The sequence below is a fragment of the Meriones unguiculatus genome, chromosome 1 (genome assembly GCF_030254825.1).
Source record: "Meriones unguiculatus strain TT.TT164.6M chromosome 1, Bangor_MerUng_6.1, whole genome shotgun sequence".
Classification (NCBI taxonomy): Eukaryota; Metazoa; Chordata; class Mammalia; order Rodentia; family Muridae; genus Meriones; species Meriones unguiculatus.
This window is the reverse complement of record NC_083349.1, coordinates 179,918,226-179,934,417: the sequence shown is the minus strand read 5'-3', so window position 1 is coordinate 179,934,417 and position 16,192 is coordinate 179,918,226. Positions and strand designations below refer to the sequence as shown.

At 51.1% G+C, this 16,192-nt stretch overlaps 1 protein-coding gene across 3 annotated transcripts; it reads left to right on the top strand.

The window, feature by feature from the left end:
• Positions 1-388: 388 nt before the first annotated feature.
• On the top strand, positions 389-16,144 carry Nlrx1 (NLR family member X1). Of its 3 annotated transcripts, none has more exons than XM_021659393.2 (10): positions 389-412; positions 2,795-2,918; positions 3,446-3,515; positions 3,988-4,076; positions 4,533-5,152; positions 5,892-6,707; positions 12,013-12,608; positions 13,383-13,469; positions 14,566-14,817; positions 15,306-16,144. In XM_021659393.2, exons 2-10 carry the CDS (start codon positions 2,849-2,851, stop codon positions 15,625-15,627), a joined length of 2,922 nt encoding a protein of 973 aa, XP_021515068.1. In that variant the 5' UTR covers positions 389-412; positions 2,795-2,848; the 3' UTR covers positions 15,628-16,144. The 3 variants fall into 3 exon arrangements, with proteins under 3 accessions (XP_021515068.1, XP_021515067.2, XP_021515069.2); XM_021659392.2 differs by lacking the exon at positions 389-412 and adding an exon at positions 661-922; XM_021659394.2 differs by lacking the exons at positions 389-412; positions 3,446-3,515; positions 3,988-4,076 and adding an exon at positions 661-922.
• Positions 16,145-16,192: the final 48 nt, after the last annotated feature.

The window sequence follows — 16,192 nt, the reverse complement described above, 5'->3', positions numbered from 1 at the left end:
CCCTTGTCTTCTGTTCCAGCGGAGGCAAGACCATAAAAGCCACTTTCCAGCCCCAAGGAGCCTCTCTCTGAGTTCCCTATTTCATGTCTGTGCCCTGCATATTGCACACCCGTGTTTGCACATGGAGGCGTTCCTTGGCCGAAGGTGATGGGTGGCTCTACCGTCTTAGTTACGAGAACTTTGGGTGTTCCTTGTATGGAAGGGATGAGGGTTGGGGTTTTTTAGAATACGGACGTCCCAAGGCTAAACCGTGACTGGATGTCAGACAGGAAAAGCAGGTTGGAGTAGGAAGTGTCTATCAGCCTCCATGCTTCCTTCCTGGCCAAAGTGACCAGAGGCCCCCCCTAGAGGTCTTCGGAGTGAGTGACACAGAAGGGAAGATCCAAGAAGGGCTCAAGTCTTGTGCCTGGAGGTAAGCTACGGTTGTGGTCAAGAAGGGAGGTCAGGAGGCTCTGGGGATGAGTTTCTCAGGGTGAGGAAGGTCTAGACCCGGAACTCTTGTTCTGACTCATCTGGGACAACCTGGGCGAGTCATTTCACGCTTCCACACTTCATCTGTAAAATGGGCTTTAACATCAGGTCCAGACTGGGAGGTGGATATGAGGTCATGGGGCAGGGCCTGATGCCTGGGAACCTGCAGAGGGCAGTAGGGGAACCTGAGCGCTGGGAGGATCGAATGGGGCTGGACTCCCCGCCCCGCGCGCCTGTTCCTCCGGGCCTCTTCAGTGGGTCTCTGCTAAATGCGCTCTGGTGTCCAGATCGGGCCGGGTGCCAGACTGGGCCGGGCTGCGCGCTGGCTGGCGGGCGGAGGCCGGCTAGACGCGCAGTGCGGAGCGACCCGGGGAAGCTGGGAGCCAGCGGGAGACGCCGGCTTCCTCCCCTCCGGGCCGCGGCGACCGGCACCAGGGACTGGGCAGCCTGGGTAAAGGCCTAACTGGCTCGATCGCTCCTCTGGCCCCCGGCTGGGCGGCTGCGCTGGGTCCCGGAAGCAAGGGCCGAGCTGCTGGGTCGCGGGAGCTGGCAAGTGGCACTGGGAGCTCTGCCGGAGCTTGGGCGCTGAATGCCGGCCTGCTGGCAGCTTCACTTTGCTCCCCGAAGCCAAATGGAAGTGGGAGAGCTGTTTGGGACACAATCTGGTGGGGGAGTGCTCTTCTTTTGATTAGCGCCATGATAACTGTATGATTAGGAAGTTATCTCTGACCCTGCGTGTCTTATCTCAGTGGACCTGGAGCTGACTGATGTCAGTCCTGAAGTTTACCAGGTTTTCAGGACTTCTCCAGCCCAGTCAACACCCCAGCCAGCTCCTGCTCTGGCTGGCTCTGCTAAAGAAGGCTGCTCCGTGAGGCCTTCGTTTACCCAGCCTCCAGCCCCAGTGTCAGTACGGGAGGCCACGCCAGCACAGGGACAGGCATGTCAGGGAGCTTAGGGGGTCAAGTGACTCCTAAGGGGAGAGGACAAGGAGCAGGATCTTCGAAGAGTGTCTGAGATTCTGATAAAGGATATGCTAATCAAAGTATGGGAACTGAGTTAGGAAGGCGAGAGAAAGGATCCAGCAGCCCTGGTACATGAGACACGGCCTGGGGCAAACCTAGAAAAATAGCTAGTGTAGGCCTGGGGTTTGTAGCTGTTAAGTAGCTTAAGAGTTTAGGAGTTGACTTCTGCAGGGAACTGGAACAGGCCGAGTGGAGGTACGGAGGAGTTGAGGAAATGGGGGTTTGGTACGTTCTGGAAGGATCTGAGTTCTGCGATGATGAAGTTAAGGGATGACACCAAGCGGTGGGGGTGGGGGTGGGGTCCATAGCACTGCCTGAAGGGGAGCAGGGGAAGGATTTGAATAAAAAGCCAGGGAACACCACGTCAATCCAGGGTTTGGGGGAGGTCTGCGGCAAAGTAGACAGAGGAGGGGTGGGTGCTGAGGAATTCAGGTTGGCCCGGGTGAAGCGTGAGGCAGAGGCGGCCCATCCTTGTGTCAAGCAGGACATTGATTCACATATTCATTTATTATTTATGCCATCCTTAAAGTCAGCTTACATAAAGTCAGAGAGAAGATGAAGTGATAAAACCATTAAAACTCAGCTAAAAGGACCTGATGGCGGTGTCGCAAAGACAGCAGGAAATGAATAATGATGACTGGGGGAAAAAGAGGCTCAAAAAAGACTCTGGAAGTGAAGTGCAGGGGTCCCATCTGAGCTTGCTAGCAGTCAAGCAAAATAAAAACATAAAAGCAGGTGACTGGGCTGGAACTCAGGACAGAGGCAGCTGTGAAAGGGGAGGCGAGAACTTGGTAAGGAGATGAAACGGAAATCCCTCAGGTTGGGATTATCCTGAGGAGAGCAAGGAGCCACACCAGAGCTTCGAAAATGCTCATATCTAAGGAAGGGCTCAACCTCCCATGGGAGATATCCCTTTCTTAGATACTAGGGGTAAGAGTTAGAGAGAAAAAAGAGGTGTGTGTGTGTGTGTGTGTGTGTGTGAGTGTGAGTGTGAGTGTGTGTGTGTGTGTGTGTGTGTGTGATGTGGGAGGTTTGAGAGGCCCCTTGCATTATTGTTTGTTTGTTTGTTTTAATTTTCACTATTGGCTTTTTGTTTGTTCTTAAGTTTTTCTTTTATACGTTTATTTATTTGTTTATTGTGTGATTGTGGGCACAAAGGTCAGAGGACAACTTTTGGGAGCAGTTTCCTCCTTCTGCCCAGTAGGTTCCGGGAATTGAACTCAGGTCCTCAGGCTTGGTAGCAGGAGTCTTTACCCACTGAACTGTGACTGGCTGCCCCACTCACACTTCTCTTTTTGCAGGAAAACAGGAAAAAAAAAGTGGTTATAAGTGTTCCAGGTTCCAACTTTCCTAGGATGAGGTGGGCCGGCCATTTGCCCAGGACCTCTTGGGGCTCTGGTCTGGGAAGAACACCCCAGTTATCAGGTAAGTGAGAAGCTGAGGTTTCTACTTTGACCCCTCCTTTCTGCTTCAGGGTCCAGATGGTTCTTCTGAAACAGCGGGGCCCCAGACACCAGATGTGCTCCTTCCAGCTGTGTGGCACCACAGCTGGTGTCCTTGGGCATGTCACCTCACCTCCCAGAGCCTCTTTTTTTCCATCAAAGGGAAAAGACAAGGGAGCTGAGCTGGGCCCCTTCTAGCTGTTCCAGTCTGATGCTTCTATCCAAGACATCAATAGCGTGTTGGCTGTGTACCAGACTGTGGGTTGGGTTTTTTGGTATATAATTGTGAACAAAACCAGATGTGAACCCTGCTCTCATGGAGTGGGAAATGGATGATAATCAAATAATCATCTGGCTAAATAGAAGATTATGTAATAATTTCTATTTAGGACTGGCACATGCTACTATAAGAACAAATAGGAGGGGGAGTTGATGTCAGTGTTGGGGTGTGCATTAGTCCCTACTAATGTGGCTGGGTCTGCAGATGCTGCCTCTCTCTTCTCTCTGTAGGTGAGTGTATCTCCTTCCTGATCCGCTGGACTTGGCCCTTTAAAGGGGATCATCCCCTGGGACCCCCTAGGTAAGACCTGGGTGTGTCAGGCCTTGTAACACATCTAGACATAGCTCAAGAGATGGGGATAGTCAGGTCTTGATGCCCTGGGAGAAAGGGTTGGGAAGGGTACAGAGGCAATTTCCAAGGATCTAGAAGTTCGTTTATATCATGTAGGTAGGATGGGGAATGGGGTAGCTCTGGCAGAGGCCAGTTTGAGTCTCAAGCAGGCAGCAGTTAGGGCTAGAGGGGCCAGGTCTCAGTCTTTGGGAAGGTTAAGAGTCTGGGCCTCATCTTAGAAAGTGCAGACTGGAGCCTGGCTGGCGCAAGCCTTTGAGCCCAGCAGAGACAGGTCATTGTGAGTTCCGGGCAGCCTGGTCTACAGAGTGAGTTTCAGGACAGCCAGAGCTGTTACACAGAGAAACCCTGTCTCAAAAAACCAAAACCAAACAAAACAAAACAAAAAACTAAACCCCAGATCATCCCTTGTCTTTGCTCCCAGGGCCTTTATCCGTCACCATGGAAACTCAGCAGACAGTGCTCCCAGATCAGGGAGGCATGGACAGCTGTTCAGCAGCATCTCTGTCACTGGTAAAGGAGGGGTGTGGAGTGGGGAGGGGCCTGGAAGAAGAAGAAGGATGAGGAAGACACAGAAGATCCACTGCTGTCATCTACTGATGGCTCCTCTCTTCCTCCCAATCTCCCTCCCTCCCATCATCTGTGCATCACTCATGCTGTGTACACAGACCATATACAAAGCACTTAAAGAGACTTTTTCTCCCTACGTTCAGCCAGCTTTGGGTCCAGTAGCCAGGTTACGACTGCTCGGAGAGAAAGTCAAGAAGCCAGTCAGCCCAGGCTTAGCCTAACTTGTTCATGGGGCTTTAAATTTTCTGGGCATCTATGTGTCCACACCACAATGGGTTCCTGTATATCTGGGTTCTCTGTGTTGACTCCCTACCTTGACCTACAGCCACCCTAGCTGGCTGGAAGAGCCAGGATCCCCAGTTCCTTGCCTTGACCAAAGTCCTTTGCTTTCTCATTCAGAAGCTATCGAAAAGCATCGCCGGAACCTCACTGAGTGGTTTAGCCGGCTGCCCAGAGAGGAGCGCCAGTTTGGACCAACCTTCGCTCTGGACACAGTCCACGTTGACCCTGTGATCCGTGAGAGCACCCCCGATGAGCTGCTCCGCCCATCCACGGAGCTGGCCACAGGGCGTCAGCGAACCCAGGCCGGGCTTCCCCCACTGGCTCTGTCTCAGCTTTTTGACCCGGATGCCTGTGGGCGTCGCGTGCAGACAGTGGTGCTGTATGGGACAGTGGGTACTGGCAAGAGCACACTGGTACGCAAGATGGTCCTTGACTGGTGCTATGGGCGACTGCCCGCCTTTGAGCTGCTCATCCCCTTCTCCTGTGAGGACTTGTCATCCCTGGGCTCCACCCCAGCTTCCTTGTGCCAACTTGTGACCCAGCGTTACACAGACCTGAAGGAGGTGTTGCCCCTGATGACCACTGCCGGATCCCGCCTGCTCTCTGTCCTCCATGGCTTGGAGCGTCTCAACCTCGACTTCCGGCTGGCAGGCACGAGGCTTTGCAGTGACCCGGAGGAACCTGGGGCGCCAGCTGCCATCATGGTCAACCTGCTTCGCAAATACATGCTCCCCGAGGTAAGCTGTCCCATGCCACGCCCTGAACCTTCCCCATGGGGAATTTTATGTTCTTGGCCTACAGGGTTGTTGAATAGGACAGCACCTGGGTTAGCTCACCCTTGGCCCTTCTACTTTCTAACTGTGTGGCCCTGGGAAGTTTGGCCCTTCCCAAACTCTTGTGCCTTTCTGTCCTTGCTCAGTACGGGTTAAGTGAGATACCACATATAAACTGCTGAGCTCAGTGCCCTGGGCCATAGTACAGAGTCATTGATATTGATAATTTTGGGGGACAGGTTCTCTCAGTATAAATCTGGCTGGCCTGAAGCTCACTCTCTAGACCAGGCTGGCCTTGAACACACAGAGCTTTACCTGCCTCTACCTCTCCAGAGTGCTGGGCTTAAAGGCATGTGCCATCACGCCCAATACCATTAGTATGATATTGATAACACAGGTCTTTTTCATTCTTGGACCCTTCATTTTTAGGGGCTTGAGGCAATCCACTTTCCTTCTTTCTTTTTCTCTCTCTCTCTCTCTCTCTCTTTCTTTCTTTCTTCCTTTCCTTCACAGGGTTTTTCTGTGTAGCCTTGGCTGTCCTGGACTTGCTTTGTAGACCAGGCTGGCCTCAAACTCACAGAGATCCACCTACTTCTGCCTTCCAAGTGCTGGGATTACAGGCTTGCACCACAGCGCCTGCCTCCAATCCAGTTTCTTGAGACAGAGGAGTTCCTTTCTTAACCTTTAACCATGTCCTTCCCAGGCCAGCATTCTGGTAACCACGCGGTCCTCTGCCATCGGCCGTATCCCTAGCAAGTACGTGGGCCGCTATGGTGAGATCTGTGGCTTCTCTGATACCAACCTGCAGAAGCTCTACTTCCAGCTCCGCCTTAACCAGCCCGACTGTGGGTACGGTGCAGGGGGTGTCTCTGCCACCCCGGCTCAGCGGGACACCATGATTCAGATGCTCTCCCGAAACCTGGAGGGGCACCACCAGATCGCTGCTGCCTGCTTCCTGCCCTCCTACTGCTGGCTTGTCTGTGCCACCTTGCACTTCCTGCATGCTCCCACACCTGCCGGCCAGACCCTGACAAGCATCTATACCAGCTTCCTGCGCCTGAACTTCAGCGGGGAAACACTGGATAGCACCCACCCCTCCGATTTGTCCCTGATGGCCTATGCAGCCCGGACCATGGGCAAGTTGGCCTATGAGGGGGTGTCATCCCGCAAGACCTACTTCTCTGAAGAAGATGTTCGTGGCTGCCTGGAAGCCGGCATCAAGACAGAGGAGGAGTTTCAGCTGCTGCAGATCTTCCGCCGGGATGCCCTGAGGTTTTTCCTGGCCCCGTGTGTGGAACCGGGGCACCTGGGTAGCTTTGTGTTCACCGTGCCCGCCATGCAGGAGTACCTGGCTGCCCTCTACATCGTGCTGGGTTTGCGCAAGACGGCCCTCCAGAGGGTGGGCAAAGAAGTGGTTGAGTTTGCAGGCCGTGTTGGGGAGGATGTCAGCCTGGTACTGGGCATCTTGGCCAAGCTGCTGCCCCTTCGGATTCTGCCACTGCTATTCAACTTGCTCAAGGTAATGATCCCTGCCCTCAACACACACACACATACACACACAACATTCTCCAACATACACACCCCAGTACACCCAACACACACACACCCACACACACACACCTTGCTCATTCCTTCCAGGATCCCAGGCTGCCCCATGAGCCTGTATTCACTCCTTGCTCTTCTCCTAATGGATAGAGGCTTCCTCTTGTATAGATGGGAATCTTCTGGGAACTTGGCTTTTAGTGGGATTGATCTCTAAAAAATGGGGAGAAAGAAGGTGCAGGAAGTCTTGGGAACTAAGAAGAGAACTGAGGTTATGGGGACATTTGAAACAATTTCACATTGATTTCTTTCTTTCTCTTTTTATTTCTTTCTTTCCTCCCATTTTTTTCCAACTTTGGCTGCTGAGAGGCATACTGTGTTATTACAACCTACTTCTCAGGCCCAGAAACTTCTTTCTTTCTCTCTTTCTTTCTTTCTCTCTTTCTCTCTCTCTCTCTCTTTCTTTCTTTCTTTCTTTCTTTCTTTCTTTCTTTCTTTCTTTCTTTCTTTCTTTCTTTCTTTTTCTTTGTGGTGCTAGGGACTGAGCCCAGGGCCTTGCACATGCTAGGAAAATGTCCTACCAGCGAGCTACATGCCCAGTAACCCCATGCCCAGAAACTCAAATTATGCCTGCTCTTTCAGAGGTAATTAGACCCCAGGAGCAATGACTCATCCTAACTCAATCGCTGGAGACAGGTTTATAAGGCAGATGCCATTTATTCTTTTGTGCTGGGAGGATGAATGGCTTAGGTAATTGGTTTAGGACGGTCCATCCTGGGTGCAGGTCTGCTCCAGAAAGCAGCCAGCAGGCCTGAGGGCCATGCTGTGAGCAGGGCGGATATGGGATGGTCCTGAGGGATGGAGGCAGCCAGTCTCTGCTGAGGTCTGCCAGATGCTTCTTCCTTTGTTTGCAAATCAGCCCAGGAGATCTGGAGATGAAATGCTACCAGAATCCCTTTTATACCTGACGAAACCGGAGCTGGAGAGATGGTTTCGGGGGTTAAAATGCTTGCAGTGCAAGCATGAGGATTTCACTTTGTATCTTGGGAACCCATGAAAATGCTGAATGATCGTGGCGCACCTCCCATGATTCCCCCTGGAAGGATGAGGCAGGATCCCTAGAGCAAGCTGCAGAGAGAGTTTTCTCAATCTGATTCATGGACCCTGTCCCAAAGAATAAGGTGAAAGAGCCATTGAGAATGATTCCTGGGATCAGCCTTGGGTACACATGTGCACCTCCACAGGGATACCCCCCCCACAAACATGCGTGTATATACACACACAGGAAAAAAAACAGCAAATCGAGAAAACTTAGGTAAATGAACCTAATATCACCTTGACAGCAAGCAGAACAGCTAGGATTTGAGTTCAGGGTTTGTGGCTGTCAAGAGCTCTCCTTACTCCATTAACCCTGGTATTGGGGGGAACCAGTCTTGAGAAGGCAGCACACTGGTTAGTGCTGCGGAACTAAAGCTGAGCTTTTTTTTTTTTTTTTGCAACAAAGCATAAAGATTAAGAACAGAGATGTAGTAACCCAGAGACCCGAGTTCAAATCCCAGTCTCTGCCACCTACTAGCTGTGTAGCTTTGAACAAGTTACTTAAGCCTTGCCCTAGATTCCCCGTCTGTTAAATGGGGCAATAACAGAGTTTAATCATTGAAACCATTTAAGGCGATTAATTAATCGTTGGGGTCTGGCACATAGTAAGCGACACTTAATTTGTAAAATATAAAAACAGGGGCTGGCAGAATGTCTCAGCGGGTAAAGAGGCTTGCTTTTCAGTCCTAGTTGCCTGGGTTTGACCTTCAGAACCCGAGTTAAAGTGGAAGGAAGGAACCACGCACAATGGCTCATATCTTTAATTCCAGCATTCAGGAGGAAAAGGCAGGTGGATCTCTGAGTTGAAGGGCAGCCTGGTCTACAGAGTGAGTTCCAGGACAGTCAGGGCTACACAGAGAAACTCTGTCTCAAAAAATAAAATTAAAAAAACAAACCCAGAAAAAAAGTGCTTTTTTTTTTTTTTGTTTGTTTGTTTTTGGAAGAAAGGAACCAAGAAATCACTCCTCAGAGTTTTCCTTGACCTCTACATATGCATGCACACACATGTGAACACACACTAATAAGAATATTTAAAACTATTAAAAACAGGCCTATGTGGCCTGATCCTCTCACACCATCATCTCAGGCAAGAAAGTCATGGATACTGCTGAGGCCTGGCAACCTTTGAGGATGGAATCAATGAAAACTCTGGTCTCCTGTGGGACTGAGAGCTCTCTAATCCTCTTGAAATCATGCCTCCTGCCTTGTTAGAGGAAGAATTATCCTTGAAGAGGGCTGCTGATCTCATTTGTTCTTCATGAACGTACTTTTTCCTTCCTCTTCTTTTTCTTCCTCCTCCTCTCCTCTTCTTCCTGAGCTGGGAGTTGGGCCGAGGGCTTCACACATGCCTGGCCAATGCTCTACCACCAAACTGCACCTTTAGTCCTCTTCACAATGATCCTATTGATTCATCCTCACAAGGTGACATTTTCTGGTCTTGTCCCCAGATCGATATTTCGTACTATCATTTCCAAGGAAAGAACCTGACATTTGAAAACAGAACAGTAAGCCAGTCTCTGTGGCACACTCTTGTAATCCCAGCTCTCAGGGAGGCGGAGGCAGAGGCAGGCAGATCACTGTGAGTTTGAGGCCAACCTGGTCTACAGAGCAAGTCCAGGACAGCCAGTGCCGAGAGCTCCTGTCTCAAAAAACCAAAGACCAGAAATCAAAAACCAAAAATAAAGAAAGAAAGAAAGAAAGAAAGAAAGAAAGAAAGAAAGAAAGAAAGAAAGAAAGAAGGAAAATAAAACTGAACAATAGTGGAGACAGAGTGGATGCTATCAAACCACCTCGTTTCTTTTCGAGGGTGGGAGGTGACATAGTGAACCTCCTCAGACGTAACTCATTTCTTCGTCTAATATTGCAGCACCTGCCGTGTGTTGGGTTTGTGGGAGAAATCAATTAATGACTCTGCAGGCCCTTTCTGTTTGTACAGGCCAAACACAAGAGTCAACAACATGCCTACACAGTGAAAAATGATAACTGCCTGTAAGGGAAGTTCTGATGTTCTGAGAGAGCTAATTTAACCTGGTTTGAGTGGTCAGGAAAGCTTTCTGGAAGAGCATTTAAACTTATTTTTCATAGGATTAGCCAAGGGGACAATTGGGGTGGCAGGAACTCTAGCAAGCGACATCATGGGGGCTCTGAAGGAGAGGGAGCCTGCTGAGGAGTGCAAGAAAAGTTGGAAGGAAGGGAGCAGGGGTGCAGGCTTAGGATGACGACATTGAGGCTGGCAGGGGCTCATACCACACAGGACCATGAAGTAGCAGGAACCATATCCGTCCTGGTTGCGCTGATGGTCAGGATGTTGAAAGTGCTGATATAGTTATAACGCCTGGCCTGGTCTCCAGCCGAATGCCTGAAAGTTAGCCCTTGCATCCACTGTTCCACATCTGTGCATCCAACCTACCGCAGATGGCAAAGGTATGAACTAGGTATGGTGGTGTGTGTTTGTGATCCCAGAACTTGGGAGGTGGAGGCAGGAGGATCAGGAATTCAAAGTCATCTTCAGCTAAATAATGATTCCAGACCAAGCCTGGGACACAGGACCTCATCTCAAGAGGAGGACAAGAGGAGGAGGAAGAGGCAGAACAACAAGAAAATACTTGGCTATCAGGGTGTAGTGGCAACTGCCTGTAATCCCAGCACCCTGGTACCCTGGAGGCTAAACCAGGAAGCCCTTGAGGTCAAGGCTAGTGTGGACTCTACCAGTAAGAATCTGTCTTATTTTTTATTATTTTGGACAGGATTTGTTTGGTTGGTTTAGCTTTTGTTTTTTTCTGTGTAGCCCTGGCTGTCCTTGGACTTGCTCTGTAAGGTCTGTAGACCAGGCTGGGCTCAAACTCAGAGACTCACCTGCCTCTGCCTGGGATTAAAGGCATGTACCACTGCCTCCTGGCAAGAGCCTGTCTTTAAAACAAACAAACAAACAAACAAACAAACAAAAACACCACCACCAGCAACAACAACCAAAACCTCAAAACTTGTGATAGAGGAAAAGTTTTCAAAAAAGATTTCAGAGAGCTGGAGAGATGGCTCAGGAGTTAAGGGATTCTTGCCCCTGCAGAGGACCTGAGTTCAGTTCCCAGGACCCATGTTGAGTGGCTCACAACCACCTATAAATCCAGCCTTGGAGAGATCCAAACCCCTCTGGCCTCTTCAGTCACCTGCATTCATGTGCACATACTTACACACATACATATAATTAAAATAATACGATAAAGAAAAACAAATCTTTAAAAGAAATGCAAGTGTCTAGGGAGATGGCTCAGTGGTTAAAAGCACTTGTTCTTGCAGAGGACCTGAGTTCCATTCCCAGGACCCATGTGGTGGCTTACTACCTTCCATAATTCCAGTTCTGAGGCTCCAGCGCCCCCTTCTGACCTCCACAGGCACCGGCACGCACATGGTGCACATACATACCTGTAGACAAAACACTCATGCACATAATATAAAAAAATGAAATAATTAAAAGAAAATCAAATGTAGCTGGCAGGGGGTGTAGCTCCATGATTGAGCATGTGCTTAACCTGTGTGAAGCCTTGGGTTCAATCCTCAACACACAGAAAGTATCTGTATTAAACATACACAGGTCTTTTTCAACACAGTACAGTACTGTCTATCTGACAGGAACAGGTACCACATAACCATTTTATATTTGGCATTTATATTGTATTAAGTGTTTCAAGTCGTCCAAAGATTATTTAATATACAGCAGGGTGTGCATAGACCCATGCACAGATACTAGCTTATTTTACATAAGGCGCTTGAGCATCCGGGCATGTTTGATATTCACAAGGGATCCAAAGCCAACTCCCTGCTGAGGGACAACTGTATGTGTGTTCATTTTTTCCCAACACCTCTTGGACTGGAAAACGAATCGGTAGTACTTGGGGGAAAGAAAGAGATCCCTAACATCTGGAGTGCACGAGACAAGCATTTGAGAGATGGCTCTAGAAAGTCAGTTTGGGGCCGGATTATGATATGTTTCATATTCCAGGCTAAAACGTGTGGAGTTTGCCTCACAGGCAGTGGGGAGTGGCGTGATCTGACAAGAGGTGGTGGGAGTTCACGGGGACATCCCAAGGATACAACAGTTGGCGAATGTGTGCCTATCTTGAGCTGAGCCTTGAAGGCTGACTGATGTGTGCAAGGCCCCACCCCCTCCCGTGCTTCTCTTCCAGGTGGTCCCGCAAGTGTTCGGGCGCATGGTGAGTAAGAGCCGGGAGGCAGTTGCCCAGGCCATGGTGCTGGAGATGTTCCGGGAGGAGGACTACTACAATGACGATGTTCTGGACCAGATGGGTGCCAGCATTCTGGGTGTGGAGGGCCCCCGGCGCCATCCAGATGAACCCCCTGAGGACGAAGTCTTTGAGCTCTTCCCCATGTTCATGGGGGGACTTCTCTCCGCCCACAACCGGGCGGTGCTGGCTCAGCTTGGCTGTCCCATCAAGAACCTGGATGCCCTGGAGAACGCCCAGGCCATCAAGAAGAAACTGGGGAAGCTGGGTCGGCAGGTGCTGCCACCCTCGGAGCTTCTTGACCATCTCTTCTTCCACTATGAGTTCCAGAACCAGCGCTTCTCCGCTGAGGTGCTTGGCTCCCTACGCCAGCTCAATTTAGCGGGTGTGCGCATGACACCCCGCAAGTGCACAGTGGTAGCATCTGTACTGGGAAGTGGAAAGCACCCTCTGGATGAGGTGAACTTGGCCTCCTGCCAGCTGGACCCTGCTGGGCTGCGCACTCTGAGGCCTGTCTTTCTGCGTGCCCGGAAACTGGGGTGAGGATCAATCGTTATGCACAGGCCTAAAGGGAGGAGAGGGTTGGAGGAGAGGCAGTGAAGAGAAGGTGCTAGGCTAGAGGAATGAAGAAGGGCCAGGGGATGTGTTTGAGCCTGATTTCTGTTGCTATAATAATGCCCAAGGCTAGGTAATTCATAAAGAAAAGAGGCCTTCCAGGCAACACATGCCTGTAATCCCAGCATTCAAAAGTGCGGGCAGGAAGAGTGCTGTGAGTTTGAGTCCAGCCTGAGCTGCACAGTGATTTCCAGGCCGGCCTGGGATGTATAAGACCTTGTCTCAAGAAGAAGGAGGAGGGGAGAGAGGAGTTTACAGTTTTGGAGGCTGGAAAGCTATCCATGGGTTCATCTTCTGGTGAAGCTTCCTGAGGCTGCGGTTGAACGGTTGAACGTGGCAGAAGAGCAGAGAGGGAGACAGCTGCAGGCGGAGAAGGCCCTGCAGGCACGTGGAGAGGCCTTGCTGTATAACAACCCACTGTATTAGGAACCGAAGCCCTCCTACCTGTTCCTCAAACCAGGCTCCATCTCTCAAGGGCTCTGCCTTCCCGCAGTACAATTGCAGACACCCACCTCATGTCCCTTGACATAGCAGACCACAGCAGGGCAGGATGGAGAAGGTGTGGGCCACGGGAGGGAAGGAAAGTGTAGGTGGCAGGAAACAGGCTGGTGAGGAAGGGGCACAGTCTGTGAGAAGACCCCATGCTGAACTGCTTTCTTGGTCTCTTGCCTCCCCACTCTTGCCACCTTCTGCTCCAGGTTGCAACTCAACAATCTGGGCCCTGAGGCCTGCAGGGACCTCCGAGACCTGCTGTTACACGACCAATGCCAGATCACCACTCTCCGGTGAGTGTCCTAGCAGGTAGGAGGCTTTGGCCCTTCGGATGGCCTCTGACATGGTGAGCACCATGGCTGCCCTGGCTCTAGTAAAGTGTCTGGACCCTGGCTGACCTCCTGCCCCTCCATTACAAGCATCAGAAAAGAGCAAGGCAGTGTGGCACACAACCTTAACTCCAGCACTAGGGAGGCAAAGAGAAGCAGATATCCGAGTTCAAGGTCAGCCTGGTCTGTAGAGCAAATTCTAGGACAGCCAGGGCTACACAGAGAAACCATGTCTCAAGAAAATCAAACAAACAAAAATAAATGTGAAGAAAGGAGCAAGGAAGACACCAGGAGTGGGTGCTAAGAAAGCCTTCCTCTTGCTAATATCAGCCTGGGGGACAGGAAAGCTGCAGTAATTCCTGGCCCAGTTGCCTGGCAACAAAGCCACTGATCCCTGCAGGTTCACCATAATGCTGGGTACTCTCTAGTCGCTCCCAAGGTGTTGGCTTATTTCCTAGGAATCCAGATGTCTGGCGGGGTCCCCGTTTCTGATTAGAAGTAGGAGAGGTGAATGAGGAAGAAGGAAGGATGGCTGAAGGGGACCCCTGGTGAGATGGCTCTGATGAAAAATTGAGTTTAATCCCCAGGACCGACATATTGTTTGGAAGGAAAGAACCAGTTCCCACAATTTGTCTTCTAACCTCTACAGCACCCCACCCCACCCCCGCCGCCACTTTACCCCTACAGGCATACATGCACAAAACAAGTTTTTTTTTTTTTGTTTTTTTTTTTTTAATGAAAAGAGTAGCAGAGGCAGAAAGATGGTGTAAGCAGAGAGGAGGGAGGACCAAAGGCTGACGAGGCTGAAAAGGAAGGTGTAGGAAGGGGACTAATAGGGAAAGAAGAGTGAACGGAGAAGGGAGAGTTAGAGCAATAGAAAAGAGGGAGAAGAGGAAACCTGCTCTCCCCTGCTCTCCCTCCTGGGCAGGAGCCACTCCTCATTTCCCGACCCTTCGCCTGGGTCTCATTTCCGTGTCCAGGCAGGCCCCCAACCCAGATGTGCCAGGTTGGGTATCTACCATGCCCCCCACACCACCCTTGCCATGCTTGTGGCCTGTAGGCTGTCCAACAACCCACTGACAGCAGCGGGGGTCGCCTTGCTGATGGAGGGGCTGGCGGGGAACACCTCGCTGACACACCTGTCCCTGCTGCACACCAACCTCGGAGATAAAGGACTGGAGCTGCTGGCTACCCAGCTGGACCGCAACAGGCAACTGCAGGAGCTGAACGTAGCCTACAATGGTGCTGGTGACACAGTGGCTCTGGCCTTGGCTAAGGCGGCTCGGGAGCACCCTTCCCTGGAGCTGCTGCAGTAAGTCCTCCCCCTGGTCTCATGCCCTGGGGCCCCGAAGCCCACTTTTTCCCACTCTTCACATTTTTCCTACCCAATGGGATGCTCTGGACTTGAGCCTGCTGTCTGCTCTCCCTTTCTGATCCTGGTTTACTGAGTGCTGAGCCAGGCCAAGTCCCTTACCCTGCTTTGATTTCCCATCACCCTTTCTCCCAGGGACTACTGTCTCTGGTCACACTACAAATTTCCTTTGGCTTCTACCTCCATTTCTAGCTTATTGCAGTTTTTTATTTGTTTGTTTGTTTGTTTGTGATGCTAGCGTGTGAACCCAGGGCCTTGTGCATGCTAAGCACCTGAGCTGCAGCCCCAGATCTTATGACAAACCCTTGTCCCCTCCCATTCAGCATCCTGAAGGGAGTTATCAGGCTTCCTTGCTCTCTGCCTATCCAGCTTGGGCCTTTCTTCTTAAAACCCTGATGAATGATCTCCTCCCATCTCTTTCCCACCAGCCTCTACTTCAATGAGCTGAGTTCAGAGGGCCGCCAGGTCCTGAGGGACTTGGGGGGCTCTGGCGAAGGTGGTGCCCGGGTTGTGGCCTCGCTGACAGAGGGGGCAGCAGTGTCTGAGTACTGGTCGGTGATCCTTAGTGAAGTCCAGCGCAACCTCAACAGCTGGGACCCGGTCCGGGTCCAGAGCCATCTCAAGATGCTGCTCCGGGATCTGGAAGATAGCAGAGGCGCCACCCTTAATCCTTGGCGCAAGGCTCAGCTGCTTCGAGTAGAAAGCGAGGTCAAGACCCTTCTGGAGCAGCTGGGAGGCTCTGCACACTGAGAAAGTGACAGCTGTGACCTAGCTATGGGACCACTGGCCTCCTCTGTGGCTTCCTGGCTTGCACAGCTCCTTCCAGGAAGGCCCCTCTGGTTCTGCGATCAAAGCAATGGTACAACTATGCTGTCCCTACCCCCAAGAAGTCCTGCCAGGACCCCAATCCTAGAACTTCCAAGGTCAAATATGGTGGATTGATGCTTGGACTTGGATATAGAGCATGCAACCTTTCCCTTTGCCGAGAAGGACTAAGGACATGGCATGTAAGTGCCTAAACCGCCAGTCTGCCCCTCCCTCCTCTGATTGTGTTACCAAGGGGCTCGCCTCTCGTGTTTGTCATGCTGGGGGTTCTGCCATCCAGAAGGTGTACTGAAGGGCTTCCCGTTCCTGCCTTATGCTCACCTCTGGACACAAAATGCCCTCACATTGGTGCTTTTCCCAGTCTCATGTCCCCTCACATGGACAGGTATTGATGGTACAAGTGTGCCTGTCTTGCTGCTATTAAAAAGCTGTGTGTCTTCCACCCCTGTGGTTTCCTCTTCCTTGCCTGGTGCTTCCAAGAAAGGGCCAG